Source organism: Nerophis lumbriciformis, linkage group LG18 (genome assembly GCF_033978685.3).
Source record: "Nerophis lumbriciformis linkage group LG18, RoL_Nlum_v2.1, whole genome shotgun sequence".
In the NCBI taxonomy this organism is placed as follows: domain Eukaryota; kingdom Metazoa; phylum Chordata; class Actinopteri; order Syngnathiformes; family Syngnathidae; genus Nerophis; species Nerophis lumbriciformis.
In genome coordinates, this window is record NC_084565.2 from 12,257,501 (window position 1) to 12,274,190 (window position 16,690).

Sequence of the window (16,690 nt, forward strand, 5' to 3'; positions counted from 1 at the left end):
CACTTAACTGAAATGAGTTTATTATTGTTGTTGTAATTTTTAAAATTAATTCCGAAGTCAGTTTTCTTTCTATTTTTAATTAACTACGGTAACCAAAAATTACAATCATTTTTCAGTCAATTTTATTTTAATTTTTTAACTAACTGCTCGAAGACTTCTATGGAAATGCAAGAACCGAGACTCAGATTTCCCTCGCCCGGACGCGGGTCACCGGGGCCCCCCTCCGGAGCCAGGCCCGGAGTTGGGGCACGATGGCGAGCGCCTGGTGGCCGGGCCTGTCCCCATGGGGCCCGGCCGGGCACAGCCCGAAGAGGCAACGTGGGTCCCCCCTCCAATGGGCTCACCACCCATAGCAGGGGCCATAGAGGTCGGGTGCAATGTGAGCTGGGCGGTAGCCGAAGGCAGGGCACTTGGCGGTCCGATCCTCGGCTACAGAAGCTAGCTCTTGGGACGTGGAACGTCACCTCGCTGGGGGGGAAGGAGCCTGTGCTAGTGCGCGAGGTAGAGAAGTTCCGGTTGGATATAGTCGGACTCACCTCGACGCACAGCAAGGGCTCTGGAACCAGTTCTCTCGAGAGGGGCTGGACTCTCTTCCACTCTGGCATTGCCAGCAGTGAGAGGCGACGGGCTGGGGTGGCAATTCTTGTTGCCCCCCGGCTCAGAGCCTGCATGTTGGAGTTCAACCCGGTGGACGAGAGGGTAGCTTCCCTCCGCCTTCGGGTGGGGGGGAAGGGTCCTGACTGTTGTTTGCGCTTACGCGCCAAACAGCAGCTCAGAGTACCCACCCTTTTTGGATTCACTCGAGGGAGTACTTGAGAGTGCTCCCCCGGGTGATTACCTCGTTCTACTGGGGGACTTCAACGCTCATATTGGCAATGACAGTGAAACCTGGAGAGGCGTGATTGGGAAGAATGGCCGCCCGGATCTGAACCCAAGTGGTGTTTTGTTATTGGACTTTTGTGCCCGTCACGGATTGTCCATAACGAACACCATGTTCAAGCATAAGGGTGCCCATATGTGCACTTGGCACCAGGACACCCTAGGCCGCAGTTCTATGATCGACTTTGTAGTTGTGTCATCGGATTTGCGGCCTCATGTTTTGGACACTCGGGTGAAGAGAGGGGCGGAGCTTTCTACCGATCACCACCTGGTGGTGAGTTGGCTGCGATGGTGGGGGAGGATGCCGGACAGACCTGGCAGGCCCAAACGCATTGTGAGGGTTTGCTGGGAACGTCTGGCAGAGTCTCCTGTCAGAGAGAGTTTCAATTCCCACCTCCGGAAGAACTTTGAACATGTCACGAGGGAGGTGCTGGACATTGAGTCCGAGTGGACCATGTTCCGCACCTCTATTGTCGAGGCGGCTGATTGGAGCTGTGGCCGCAAGGTAGTTGGTGCCTGTCGTGGCGGTAATCCTAGAACCCGTTGGTGGACACCGGCGGTGAGGGATGCCGTCAAGCTGAAGAAGGAGTCCTATCGGGTTCTTTTGGCTCATGGGACTCCTGAGGCAGCGGACAAGTACCGACAGGCCAAGCGGTGTGCGGCTTCAGCGGTCGCGGAAGCAAAAACTCGGACATGGGAGGAGTTCGGGGAAGCCATGGAAAACGACTTCCGGACGGCTTCGAAGCGATTCTGGACCACCATCCGCCGCCTCAGGAAGGGGAAGCAGTGCACTACCAACACCGTGTATGGTGCGGATGGTGTTCTGCTGACCTCTACTGCGGAAGTTGTGGATCGGTGAAGGGAATACTTCGAAGACCTCCTCAATCCCACCAACACGTCTTCCTATGAGGAAGCAGTGCCTGGGGAATCTGTGGTGGGCTCTCCTATTTCTGGGGCTGAGGTTGCTGAGGTAGTTAAAAAGCTCCTCGGTGGCAAGGCCCCGGGGGTGGATGAGATCCGCCCGGAGTTCCTTAAGGCTCTGGATGCTGTAGGGCTGTCTTGGTTAACAAGACTCTGCAGCATCGCGTGGACATCGGGGGCAGTACCTCTGGATTGGCAGACCGGGGTGGTGGTTCCTCTCTTTAAAAAGGGGAACCGGAGGGTGTGTTCTAACTATCGTGGGATCACACTCCTCAGCCTTCCCGGTAAGGTCTATTCAGGTGTACTGGAGAGGAGGCTACGCCGGATAGTCGAACCTCGGATTCAGGAGGAACAGTGTGGTTTTCGTCCTGGTCGTGGAACTGTGGACCAGCTCTATACACTCGGCAGGGTCCTTGAGGGTGCATGGGAGTTTGCCCAACCAGTCTACATGTGCTTTGTGGACTTGGAGAAGGCATTCGACCGTGTCCCTCGGGAAGTCCTGTGGGGAGTGCTCAGAGAGTATGGGGTTTCAGACTGTCTGATTGTGGCGGTCCGCTCCCTGTATGATCAGTGTCAGAGCTTGGTTCGCATTGCCGGCAGTAAGTCGGACACGTTTCCGGTGAGGGTTGGACTCCGCTAAGGCTGCCCTTTGTCACCGATTCTGTTCATAACTTTTATGGACAGAATTTCTAGGCGCAGTCAAGGCGTTGAGGGGATCTGGTTTGGTGGCTGCAGGATTAGGTCTCTGCTTTTTGCAGATGATTTGGTCCTGATGGCTTCATCTGGCCAGGATCTTCAGCTCTCACTGGATCGGTTCGCAGCTGAGTGTGAAGCGACTGGGATGAGAATCAGCACCTCCAAGTCCGAGTCCATGGTTCTCGCCCGGAAAAGGGTGGAGTGCCATCTCCGGGTTGGGGAGGAGATCTTGCCCCAAGTGGAGGAGTTCAAGTACCTCGGAGTCTTGTTCACGTGTGAGGGAAGAGTGGATGGTGAGATCGACAGGCGGATCGGTGCGGCGTCTTCAGTAATGCGGACGCTGTATCGATCCGTTGTGGTGAAGAAGGAGCTGAGCCGGAAGGCAAAGCTCTCAATTTACCGGTCGATCTACGTTCCCATCCTCACCTATGGTCATGAGCTTTGGGTTATGACCGAAAGGACAAGATCACGGGTACAAGCGGCCGAAATGAGTTTCCTCCGCCGGGTGGCGGGGCTCTCCCTTAGAGATAGGGTGAGAAGCTCTGCCATCCGGGGGGAGCTCAAAGTAAAGCCGCTGCTCCTCCACATCGAGAGGAGCCAGATGAGATGGTTCGGGCATCTGGTCAGGATGCCACCCGAGCGCCTCCCTAAGGAGGTGTTTAGGGCATGTCCGACCGGTAGAAGGCCACGAGGAAGACCCAGGACACGTTGGGAAGACTATGTCTCCCGGCTGGCCTGGGAACGCCTCGGGATCCCCCGGGAGGAGCTGGACGAAGTGGCTGGGGAGAGGGAAGTCTGGGCTTCCCTGCTTAGGCTGCTGCCCCCGCGACCCGACCTCGGATAAGCGGAAGAAGATGGATGGATGGATGGACTAACTGACTTATAAATTAATTAGAAAAATTACAACAATACTAAACAATGTTAAATGTGTAACTGAACATTAATATTTTAGTACTATCAGAATGTTAGGGTGTCTTTTTCCACCAGGGGCCGCATAACGAAAAGTCAAAAGTCACGGTCCATTTTGATAAAAAAAAAAATATATATATATATATATATATATATATTTAGAAGAAAAAAAAAATAATTCTGCCGGTGCAAAAATATTAATGTTCAGTTACACTTAACTGAAATGTGTTTATTATTGTTGTTGTAATTTTTAAAATTAATTCCGAAGTCAGTTTTCTTTATATTTTTTAATTAACTACGGTAACCAAAAATTACAATAATTTTTCAGTCAATTTTATTTGTATTTTTTAACTAACTGACTTATGAATTAATTAGAAAAATTACAACAATACTAAACAATGTTAAATGTGTAACTGAACATTAATATTTTCGTACTATCAGAATGTTTAATAAACTATGTTATGCAGCTACACAATCGTTATATTATTATTGTTATTATTTTTATATTCTTACAGTGAAAAAAACACAACAAAAATGTAAGAAAAACGAACATACAAATCGGAATTTAATGAGAAAAAGCTGAAATGCTCTAATAATTAATAATAATATACGCACTCACCGAAAACACAGAGCTGACACAAGGGTTTTTATCTTTAAATACAGTATGTTTTTTATTTTAAAATTTATTTTTTTACAAAATAAATAAAATATCCAAATGGCCTTTTTAATGTCCTGGCGTTAAGTGAAGCAAAAATAGCACCGATGAACGTTGCAAAATAAGATGACACAATACTTTCACCACAGAGTATAAATGTAAACAAAGCCACATTTTGTTTATGTGGCAGAAATAAGGCAGTATAGGTGGGTACAAATTAATGCATAAATCACACTATAAAGACCAAAAATGGATACAAAGGGGGTAAAAAAACAAAACAGTGCATCAAGGAAAAAAGACTTAGAAGTAAAACAAAGAAAGTGAGGGACTGCAGGTAGAAGACGAGGTAAAGATGAGCGTGCTGATACTCTGAGGCGTGGTCATACGTCAGTAGGTCTCAGAAAGACCAACCATCCAGCGTCTTCCTGCCGCAGCCCTTGAGCCACTAAGTGGGCAAGCGGCTGCAGGTGTGAGCGCAGGTGAGTCTCGTTGCTCCACAGCGGCAATACCAGGATGTGAGGAGTAACGATGAAACAGGAAGCAGTAAGGGGAGATACGAGAACATAACAAAACGGGAGTGTGACACGTGTGTTCGATTCCAGACTGCAGCAGGGGGGAACTGTTGGTAGATGACAACCGTCGGCACGCCGAGATGGAGTTCAAGTGGGCCAGGAGGTCCAGTGTGGCTGCAGGATGCAAAGGTAATGATAATAATAATATAGTGCCTGTTAGTGATGGGTTGATGAGGCGTCATGAAGCGTTTTGACACATTGCAAAACTGTATTGATACTGTGTCGATACTGTGTCACTAAATACTGACTTCTGCTGGACATTAAAAATCCCTACAGGCAACCTATGGACCGACTCAACTGACACTGATTTTATGCCCTAGTACAGGGGTCACCAACCTTTTTGAAACCAAAAACTACTTCTTGGGTACTGATTAATGCGAAGGGCTACCAGTTTGATACACACTTAAATAAATAAATATATTGTCATTTGTAAGTTACACGTAAGTGTGAGTTAAACAAGAATACCTAAATAAATAAATTTATATATATAAAAAAATGGGTATTTCTGTCTGTCATTCCGTCGTACATTTTTTTTTCCTTTTACGGAAGGTTTTTTGTAGAGAATAAATGATGAAAAAACCACTTAATTGAACGGTTTAAAAGAGGAGAAAACACGAAAAAAATTTAATAAAATTTTGAAACATAGTTTATCTTCAATTTCGACTCTTTAAAATTCAAAATTCAACCGACAAAAAGAAGAGAAAAACTAGCTTATTTGAATCTTTTTGAAAAAATTAAAAAAAAATTTTATGGAACATCATTAGTAATTTTTCCTGATTAAGATACATTTTAGAATTTTGATGACATGCCAGAATAATTTCTTTGAATTTTAATCATAGTAAGTTTGAAGAAATATTTCACAAATATTCTTCGTCGAAAAACCAGAAGCTAAAATATTTATTATTCTTTACAATAAAAAAAAAAAAATTTACTTGAACATTGATTTAAATTGTCAGGAAAGAAGAGGAAGAAATTTAAAAGGTAAAAAGGTATATTTGTTTAAAAATCCTAAAATCATTTTTAAGGTTGTATTTTTTCTCTAAAATTGTATTTATAAAAGTAATAAGAAGCAAAGTAAAAAATAAATTTATTTATTTAAACAAGTGAAGACCCATCCATCCATCCATTTCCTACCGCTTATTCCAAGTGAAGACCAAGTCTTTAAAATATTTTCCATCCATCCATCCGTCCCTCTTCTTCCGCTTATCCGAGGTCGGGTCGTTTTGAAATTCTATTTGAGTTTTGTCTCTTTTAGAATTAAAAATGTCGAGCAAAGCGAGACCAGCTTGCTGGTAAATAAATACAATTTAAAAAATAGAGGCAGCTCACTGGTAAGTGCTGCTCTTTGAGCTATTTTTAGAACAGGCCAACGGGCGACTGATCTGGTCCTTACGGGCTACCTGGTGCCCGCGGGCACCGCGTTGGTGACCCCTGCCCTAGTATATACAATAATATAAACCAAGTCATTGTATTTCATTTAGGATTATTTCATATCTTCATTTAAATACAAATATATTTTTATCTTTTTTAGATACAGTCAATAAATAATGTGAACATGTATCATAACATGGAAATCTAAGAGAACGTGTTGTGGATGATTGTGGACTGGGAATTTTTTTAATTCAATTTTTTTACACATTTTTATAAAAAAAAAAAAAAAAAGTTTTTCCAACGTATTCCATTTTAGACGATTTCTCTTCTTAGTTATTATTTCTCCGGCTGTAGAAAAGACCCGCTCACAGGGCACAGAGGAGGCGTCAGTGCGACACAGTTCGCGTATCGGTCACGTGACCAAAACAGCTCATGATCGGTCACGTGACTTTCTAAAAGCGGTACGCGCACCGACACAGGGTTTTGCTCTATGAGCTCGACGCATGCGCCGATGCATCGGTGTTGCCGGACCCATCACTAGTGCCTGTTTTCCACAGGACTGCAATCTATTTACGGCGTGGAAATATGAATATTATGTTACAAGAGAAACTAAGCCACCGAATTGAAGAATGTGTTCATGTTCCAAAAGTGTCCAATAACACCAACGAAAGTCCGATTTTGTTGCTGAATTCTCGGGTGTCCTGGTCCGAAATTGATATCAGATATCAGTCCGATATTATTAGTATATTTGTACTGGATTATATTGGCTTGCATGTAAAATGTATGATATCGTGTGCGATACTAGCAGTCCTGCAGCCTGTTTAGTTGTGTGATATAATGTGCAATATACGCAGTAGTGCAACATATTTACTTATTTGTGTGATATCATGTGCGAGACGTTTAATTGTGTGCGATACAAGCACTCCTCCGGCATGTTTACGTGTGTGATATCCTGTGTGACACAAGCAGTCCTGCGGCATGGTTACTTGTGTGCGATACAAGCAGTCCTCCCGCGTGTTTACTTGTGTGTGATATCATGTGCGATACAAGCAGTCCCCCAGTATGTTTAATTGTAATATATCATGTGAGATAGAAGCAGTCCTGCAGCGTTTTTACTTGTGTGCGACATACAGTTGTTGACAAAATACACTGTACATTATATACCTCAGCTAACTAAACTATGGAAATGTATAGTATAGTTTATATAGCAATACAGTCTCACTGCACAGCAGGATAGCAGTTAGCCCAGTCATTGCGCAATCCATGGTGAGGCTCAACTTGCTGCTGATCACCGCAAGTCTCTTCTCAGTACTCTTCTCGGCAAATGTGAAAATTCAGCGATTTTGAATAAAAATAATCTAAAACTGGTGAAGTTAAATGGAAAATAACTTTATAGTATAATCACTGGATACGTATAACAATTTAATTAATTTTTTTTCTTTCCATGATGGCACGTGAGGCCCCGCCTCACCTGCCTCCCCTGACTGCACGTCACTGGTATGTATGTGTATATATGTATGTACACTATATTGCCAAAAGTATTTGGCCACCCATCCATATGATGAGAATCAGGTGTATAAAATCAAGCACTTAGGCATGGAGACTGTTTCTACAAACATTTGTGAAAGAATGGGCCGCTCTCAGTGATTTCCAGCGTGGAACTGTCACAGGATGCCACCTGTGCAACAAATCCAGTCGTGAAATTTCCTCGCTCCGAAATATTCCAAAGTCAGCTTTATTATAAGAAAAGTGAAAAGTTAGGGAACAACAGCAACTCAGCCACCAAGTGGTAGGCCACGTAAACTGACAGAGAGGGGTCAGCGGATGCTGAAGCGCATAGTGCAAAGACTTTCTGCACAGTCAGTTGCTACAGAGCTCCAAACTTCATGTGACCTTCCAATTAGCCCACGTACAGTACGCAGAGAGCTTCATGGAAAGGGTTTCCATGGCCGAGCAGCTGCATCTAAGCCATACATCACCAAGTCCAATGCAAAGCGTGGGATGCAGTGGTGTAAAGCACGTCGCCACTGGACTCTAGAGCAGTGGAGACGCCTTCTCTGGAGTGATGTATCACACTTTTCCATCTGGCAATCTGATGGACGAGTCTGGGTTTGGAGGTTGCCAGGAGAACCATACATTTTGGACTGCATTGTGCTCAGTGTGAAATTTAGTGGAGGAGGAATTATGGTGTGGGGTTGTTTTTCAAGAGTTGGGCTTGGCCCCTTAGTTCCAGTGAAAGGAAATTTGAATGCTCCAGGATACCAAAACATTTTGGACAATTCCATGCTCCCAACCTTGTGGGAACAGTTTGGAGCGGGCCCCTTACTCTTCCAACATGACAGTGCACAAACAAAGGTCCATAAAGACATGGATGACAGAGTCTGGTGTGGATGAACTTGACTGGCCTGCACAGAGTCCTGACCTGAACCCGATGGAACACCTTTGGGATGAATTGAGAGCCAGGCCTTCTCGACCAACATCAGTGTGTGACCTCACCAATGCGCTTTTGGAAGAATGGTGGAAAATTCCTATAAACACACTCCGCAACCTTGTGGACAGCCTTCCCAGAAGAGTTGAAGCTGTAATAGCTGCAAAAGGTGGACCCACATCATATTGAACCCTATGGGCTAGGAATGGGATGGCACTTCAAGTTCATATGTGGGTCAAGGCAGGTGGCCAAATACTTTTGACAATATAGTGTATGTCATACTTGCCAACCCTCCCGAATTTTCCGGGAGACTCCCGAAATTCAGCGCCTCTCCCGAAAATCTCCCGAGACATGCGGACCTGAGTGAGGACAGCCTTTTTTCACGACGGGAGGACAACAGGGTGACAAGAAATAAATCATCCAGACTAGAGATAAATTGTATTATTATGTTTATCTTACCTAAAAATAAATATATTTATTAATTAAAAAAAAAAAAAAACTAAATAAATGTTTACTATATTTTGCTAAAAACATCAACATTTATTGTATTTTTATTTGTATTTTTTCTGACTCCTTATTACATCCAGCCATAGAATTATACATTAAAATAAACATATTTGAAATAATTCATTTTAAATTATCATACTAATTCATTTAAAATGACCATATTTAATTATTAAAATAATTGCCTGTTTATCAACACCTTTAGCATTTTATTCATTATATTTTGAAGCTCTCAGAAGCCAAGTTATGTTATATTCCTTAATATTTATTTATGCAAGTTTGAAGTATCAATTATCTAAACACAGTTTTGTTTGCATATTTTCAGGATATATATATATATATATATATATATATATATTAGAGATGCGCGGATAGGCAAATATTTCATCCGCAACCGCATCAGAAAGTCGTCAACCATCCGCCATCCACCCGATGTAACGTTTGATCAGAACTGCATCCGCCCGCCATCCGCCCGGTATATCTAATATAGACGATGCAAGGCATTAGTGAGGCACCTGCCAACTACTCCGGTTTTCCCGTAATTCGTACGGTTTTCATCAACCTATTGCGGGTTACGGGTGCAGTGATAAAAAATACGGTTTTTCATTAATTTAAAAAAAAAAAAAGGGTGAAAACTACGCGAATTGCACCTTGTGCAGACAAGATTTTTCGATCGGACACGGAGGAATTAGCGATGTAAAAGACCACTTTTGGACAAAAAAACACAAGTCTAATGCCGTTGCTAGCGATACAAGTGGAAAACTTTCAACGTTTTTCGTCGCCCAAACAGATTCTTTGGATGTGATAAATGCCGAAGTTTTATTTACGGAGGCAATAATTGAGCATGGACTTCCAATCGCACTGGCTGATCACATGGGACAGTTACATGTTTGTAATGCAACCTTTAAAAATCATTACGCGGTGATCGCGGTCCCAAAAATAAACTTTTCTTGCATGATAATGTCCAGAAAAATTCGCTTTATATTACTATAGAGTCCTTTTAACGAATGAGTTTGATGGTTTATCACAAACCTTAAATGAAAGAAGTCCTTTGTTCTCTTGCACCATGCGCTTTGGCCTTGCTTCCTGTTTGGTGCGCAATCCTGTCGGCTGTATTTCACAGCACGACATACTGTTAAAAGTGTTTATACTATTTATGCTTTCAAGTCCAAGTTGAAGAAATCTTGTTAAATGTTGACAGCATAACTACCAAAATACAGAAGTATGTCCTTAATATTTTTGCAGTGCTATTTCTGTTGAAAAGTTAAAATGATTACATTAGAGATGTGATGTGCCACTTTTCAAAGTGTCTGATGGCTTAAATTAATTTTCATTAATTTTTCATATTTTGAATTCTTTTGAAAGGCTTACAAAAAAACTACATTTGAATTGTAATTCCATGCTATTGACAGGACTATTAATTTTAATGAAGTTAGCTTACCATGTTTACAGTATGATAATTGTGATAGAAATGTGAATTTTAGGCACAGAATATTTTTTACAATTGAACAAGGCAGTATATTATACAAGCTTGGACAGAAAGTTAATAATGACACCAATTTTTTTTTTTATGGAATTGTTTAGTACTGTTTTACCATTTGTTTACTGTAAAAAGTGTTTATACTGTTCATACTTTCAATTAACAAATTGAAGTCTTGTGAAAGGTTGACAGGATAACTGGCATTAACTGTCAAAATAATTTCAAACTATTGAAGTTAGCTTACAGAATAAACATGTCAATCAACCCATATGATTTTTGCTGTAATATTTTTGTTTTGAAAAGTCACTGTGACTGATAGAAAAGTGATGGTTTTAGCAACATTTTAACCTGTCTGAATGCTAATAATCATTTTGCGTCGGGGGGCGAAGCCCTGAACCCTCCACCAGGACTTTGTCCTGGACCTACCGGGGCCTGCGGCCCTTGGACCCTGGCTACTAGGTTTTTCTGATTTCAAAAGTTGGCAGGTATGGTGAGGTTATAAAGCTTTTGCCTGTTAAAGAAAGGAGACTGATCCAATGCAGCACAGTCTTTCGCGTGCCACGCTGTCACGACCCAGACGCACACCAGTGCGCAATCATATGGGAGCCGCGCTGAGCGCACCTCCAAGCGCGTCTCGCTGCCGGCGACGGCCAGGTATGGGCCCACGCTCCAGCGCCATCCATTTTCAGGGCTAGTTGATTCGGCAGGTGGGTTGTTACACACTCCTTAGCGGGTTCCGACTTCCATGGCCACCGTCCTGCTCTCTATATAAACCAGGGTGAGCCCCACCCCTTTCGTGAGCGCACTGCGCGCGGAGTGACCCCTGTTACGCGCCCCCGGCAACAGGGGTGGCGGGCAGGTAAGCTGCGCGGGCGGAGCGCGCGGAGTGACCCATGTTACGAGCCCCCGGCCACGGGGGTGGCGGGCAGGTAAGCTGCTTACCTGCTGCGCGTGACGCCGGCCGCGGCGAAGGCGGACGAGGCGGGGTGTCGGTGCGGTGGGCGCGGTAGTGACCCTGGACGTGCGTCGGGCCCTTCTCGCGGATCGCCTCAGCTACGGCTCCCGGTGGGGCCCTCTCGGGGGAAGGGGCCTCGGTCCCGGACCCCGGCGAGGCGTCCCTTCTCCGCTCCGTAAAAGTGTCCATCTCTTTTCTTTTCTTTTCTTCTGTTGTGGCATATGCAGCAGGTGCCTGCTCGTTTTTCGTATGTGGGTAACAACATTTAACTATGTATATATATTTCCGAATTGGTTTAACTGCCACCCGCAAAAAAAATAAAAAAAAATAAAATAAAATAAAATAAAATATCTAATTGATCCGCCCGACCCGACCCGCACGCGGATAAAATCTTATTTTTTTAAATTTCATCCGCCCGATCCGCGGATAATCCGCGGACTCCGCGGTTGTGCCCGCAAACCGCGCATCTCTAATATATATATATATATATATATATATATATACATATATGAAATTCTTGACTTGGTGAATTCTAGTTGTCAATATACTCCTCCCCTCTTAACCACGCCCCCAACCACGCCCTGCCCCACCCCCGACCACGCCCCCAGCCCCCACCTCCCGAAATCGGAGGTCTCAAGGCTGGCAAGTATGGTGTATGTATGTATGGTATGGATTACAAAAGACATGTATGGTCATATTTCTCTTATTTGTATTTGACTTCATTAAATGTTTGAATATAATTAATTGTTTGGCGCAGGAGGGGATATAAAGAAAAAAAAAAGAAGACAGAGGGGAGAATTGTGGGGGACAAGGCAAAAAAAAAAAAAAAAAGTATCGTATTTGTGTATATGTTGATAGTCCGGTCCCCAGCCAAATTCTTTTTACTCAATGTGGCCCCTGAGTCAAAAAGTTTGGGGACCCCTGCTCTAAAGTATCATTTGGAGATAATTCATGATGATGTAACGCGAGCCGTGTGTTGAATGGTCAGTCATCAGTTTATCTGATGGAAAAGGACCCAACACACTTTGTGCGGCGCCGCGCATGAATAAAATAAACGTGTTGCGTAATCACCCGATGAATCACAATCTTAATCGCCGGCCGTACGTCCATGTTTGGGTTCGTGCTCGTTTATGCATATTTGAGTCTCGCCGCTGACCGGCTGTCACATGACTCGCCAGCTGTACGCGGGAAGATCATCTGGTCATGAATACTTAATCTTGGTTTTGAGATTAAATCTGCACGCCTCCATTCCGCCAGCTCATATCGCTGCTGACATTTCCATGTGTTGCTTTTTCCACCGGAGTCTCTTTGACGGAGCTGCCCGGTCGCAAAGGCAGGGAAGGAGAGGGTGGACTGGCCATACCACTTAAACACACCTGCATGCAAAGACAACACCACTTTTACCACAATCATTATTTATGATTGTGCAAAGCGGCTCACTTATGTGTTTAATACATATTTTTTATACATTATACATACTTGCCAACCCTCCCGAATTTTCTGGGAGACTCCCGAAATTCAGCGCCTCTCCCGAAAACCTCCCGGGACAAATATTCTCCCGAAAATCACCCGATTTTCAGCCGGAGCTGGAAGCTACGCCCCCTCCAGCTCCATGCAGACCTGAGTGAGGACAGCCTTTTTTCATGACGGGAGGACAACAGGGTGACAAGAACTAAATCATCCAGACTAGAGATAAATTGTATTATTATGTTTATTTTACCTAAAAATAAATATATTTATTAATTAAAAAAAAAAAAAAAAAACTAAATACATTTTTACTATATTTTGCGAAAAACATCAAAATTAATTGTATTTTTATTTGTATTTTTTTGTGACTCCTTATTACATCCAGCCATAGAATTATACATTAAAATAAACATATTTGATTTTAAATTATCATAATAATTCATTTAAAATGACCATATTTAATTATTAAAATAATTGCTTGTTTATCAATAACTTTAGCATTTTATTCATTACATTTTGAAACTCTCAGAAGCCAAGCAATGTTATATTCCTTAATATTTATTTATGCAAGTTTGAAGTATCAATTATCTAAACACAGTTTTGTTTGCATATTTTCAGGATGTATATGTATATATATATATATATATATATATATATATATGAAATACTTGACTTGGTGAATTCTAGCTGTCAATATACTCCTCCCCTCTTAACCACGCCCCCAACCACGCCCCGCCCCACCCCCGACCACGCCCCAACCCCCCACCTCCCGAAATCGAAGGTCTCAAGGTTGGCAAGTATGCATTATATGTATGTTTAATACATAACATAGTACAAAAACCAGTGAACTTGGCACATTGTGTAATTCGTAAATAAAAACAGTATACAATGATTTGCAAATCCTTTTCAACTTATATTCAATTGAATAGACTGCAAAGACAAGATATTTCATGTTCGAACTGAGAAACTTTTTAATTTTGCAAATAATCGTTAACTTAGAATTTAACGGTAGCGACACATTGCAAAAAAGTTGGCACAGGGGCATTTTTACCACATGGTTGGTTACATGGCCTTTCCTTTTAACAACACTCAGTAAACGTTTGGGAACTGAGGAGACACATTTTTTAAGCTTTTCAGGTGGAATTATTTCCCATTCTTGCTTGATGTACAGCTTAAGTTGTTCAACATTCTCCATTGTGGTACTTTAAGCTTCATATTGCACCACACATTTTCAATGGGAGACAGGTCTGGACTACAGGCAGGCCAGTCTAGTACCGGCACTCTTTTACTATGAAGCCACGCTGTTGTAACACATGGCTTGGCATTGTCTTGCTGAAATAAGCAGGGGCGTCCATGATAACGTTGCTTGGATGGCAACATATGTTGCTCCAAAACCTGTATGTACCTTTCAGCATCAATGGCGCCTTCACAGATGTGTAAGTTACCCATGTCTTGGGCAATAATACACCCACATACCATCACACATGCTGGCTTTTCAACTTTGCGCCTATAACAATCCGGATGGTTCTTTTCCTCTTTGGTCCGGAGGACACGACGTCCACAGTTTCCAAAAACAATTTTAAATGTGGACTCGTCAGACCACAGAACACTTTTCCACTTTGTATCAGTCCATCTTAGATGAGCTCAGGCCCAGCGAATCTGACAGCGTTTCTGGGTGTTGTTGATAAACGGTTTTCGCCTGGCATAGGAGAGTTTTAACTTGCACTTACAGATGTAGCGACCAACTGTAGTTACTGACAGTGGGTTTCTGACATGTTCCTGAGCCCATGTGGTGATATCCTTTAGACACTGATGTCGCTTGTTGATGCAGTACAGCCTGAGGGATTGAAGGTCACGGGCTTAGCTGCTTACGTGCAGTGATTTCTCCAGATTCTCTGAACCCTTTGATGATATTATGGACCGTAGATGGTGAAATCCCTAAACTCCTTGCAATAGCTGGTTGAGAAAGGTTTTTCTTAAACTGTTCAAGAATTTGCTCACGCATTTGTTGACAAAGTGGTGACCCTCGCCCCCATCCTTGTTTGTGAATGACTGAGCATTTCATGGAATCTACTTTTATACCCAATCATGGCACTCACCTGTTCCCAATTAGCCTGCACACCTGTGGGATGTTCCAAATAAGTGTTTGATGACTTTATCAGTATTTATTGCCACCTTTCCCAACTTCTTTGTCACGTGTTGCTGGCATCAAATTCTAAGTTAATGATTATTTGCAACAACAAAAAAATGTTTATCAGTTTGAACATCAAATATGTTGTCTTTGTAGCATATTCAACTGAATATGGGTTGAAAATGATTCGCAAATCATTGTATTCCGTTTGTATTTACATCTCACACAATTTCCCAACTCATATGGAAACGGGGTTTGTATTTAAAAAAAACAAAACATTTTGACTCTTTAGAGCAAAAAATGCATTGTCAGTAACCGACACGGTGGTCACATGACTCTCCTATGTCACTTGAAAGGTTCAAGTCGCACGTTTGAGGACTTTTAAAAGGGGCTTCCACACTCCCTGGAGTGGATCCTCGATGTTATCCTCGCACTATTAATAAATATGCCGGCAAGAACCAAAACTGAAGCTCCTGGGAGATGAATGAGGCTGATAAAGTAGGAGGGGCCTGGGTAAGAGGAGGCGGGGCCAGGATGTTAAACTACCCATCACATAGCAGCTCTTATACTCTCTCTTGTACTTTTTCCTTGCCTCACGGAAATAGGCGCTCTTTTTAGCGGCGTTTTATTTTTTTTAAAATCTTCCATAAAAGGAGTTTTGGATTGGAAAATGACCCCTGCTTTTTTCCCCCCTGGTGGTTTTCCTCCCATCTTCTCCGTCGGGGATTAGCGACAGAGCCGTGCGTTTGCGTGCACGAGCGCTTATCCAGCAGTGTGCATGCATCTGATGCCAGGACATGAGAGGTCACCAGCAGAGTGCATGCATCTGATGTTAGGATATGAGAGGTCATCAGCAGCGGGGGTGCGCTTGTCACCACCTGTTCAGAAAAGTGCTGCGCAAGTGTGGATGCTGCTTTGTCCAAGGCAGCGGTACGTGCCCAACCTCTTCTATTATTATTATTATTATTATTATTATTATTATTATTATTATTAGGGCTGTGAATCTTTGGGTGTCCCACGATTCGATTCAATATCGATTCTTGGGGTCACGATTCGATTCAAAATCTTTTTTTTTTTTTTTCAATTCAACACTATTCTCGATTCAAAAACTATATTTTCCCGATTCAAAAGGATTGTCTATTCATTCAATACATAGGATTTCAGCAGGATCTACCCCAGTCTGCTGACATGCAAGCAGAGTAGTAGATTTTATAATTGTAAAGGACAATGTTTTATCAACTGATTGCAATAATGTAAATTTGTTTGAACTATTAAATGAAGCAAAAATATGACTTATTTTATCTTTGTGAAAATATTGGACACAGTGTGTTGTCAAGCTTATGAGATGCGATGCAAGTGTAAGCCACTGTGACACTATTGTTCTTTTTTTTAATTTTTTTTATAAATGTCTAATGATAATGTCAATGAGGGATTTTTAATCACTGCTATGTTGAAATTGTAACTAATATTAATACTGTTGTTGATAATATTCATTTTTGTTTCACTACTTTTGGTTTGTTCTGTGTGGTGTTTGTGTCTCCTCTCAATTATTGCAGTGTTGCTGGGTCGGCTTTGCTTTTGGAATTGGATTGCATTGTTATGGTATTGCTGTGTATTGATTAATTAAAAATAAAAAAATAAATGAAAAATAAATAAATAATAAAAATCGATTTAAAAAAAAATGAGAATCGATTCTGAATCGCCCAACGTGAGAATCGCGAT

At 42.5% G+C, this 16,690-nt stretch overlaps 1 protein-coding gene across 2 annotated transcripts in view; it reads left to right on the forward strand.

The window, feature by feature from the left end:
- The window catches only part of arhgef25b (Rho guanine nucleotide exchange factor (GEF) 25b), a 90,585-nt gene that overhangs the window by 5,459 nt on the left and 68,436 nt on the right, over nucleotides 1-16,690 (forward strand). Inside the window, exon 2 of one of the 2 annotated variants that reach the window (XM_061977653.2) lies at nucleotides 4,663-4,761. In XM_061977653.2, coding sequence (XP_061833637.2) covers nucleotides 4,713-4,761 — 49 coding nt within the window. In that variant the 5' untranslated portion in view covers nucleotides 4,663-4,712. Of the gene's footprint in view, nucleotides 1-4,662; nucleotides 4,762-15,620; nucleotides 15,899-16,690 lie in introns of those variants that run through there. The other variant, XM_061977652.2, reaches the window with a different exon arrangement.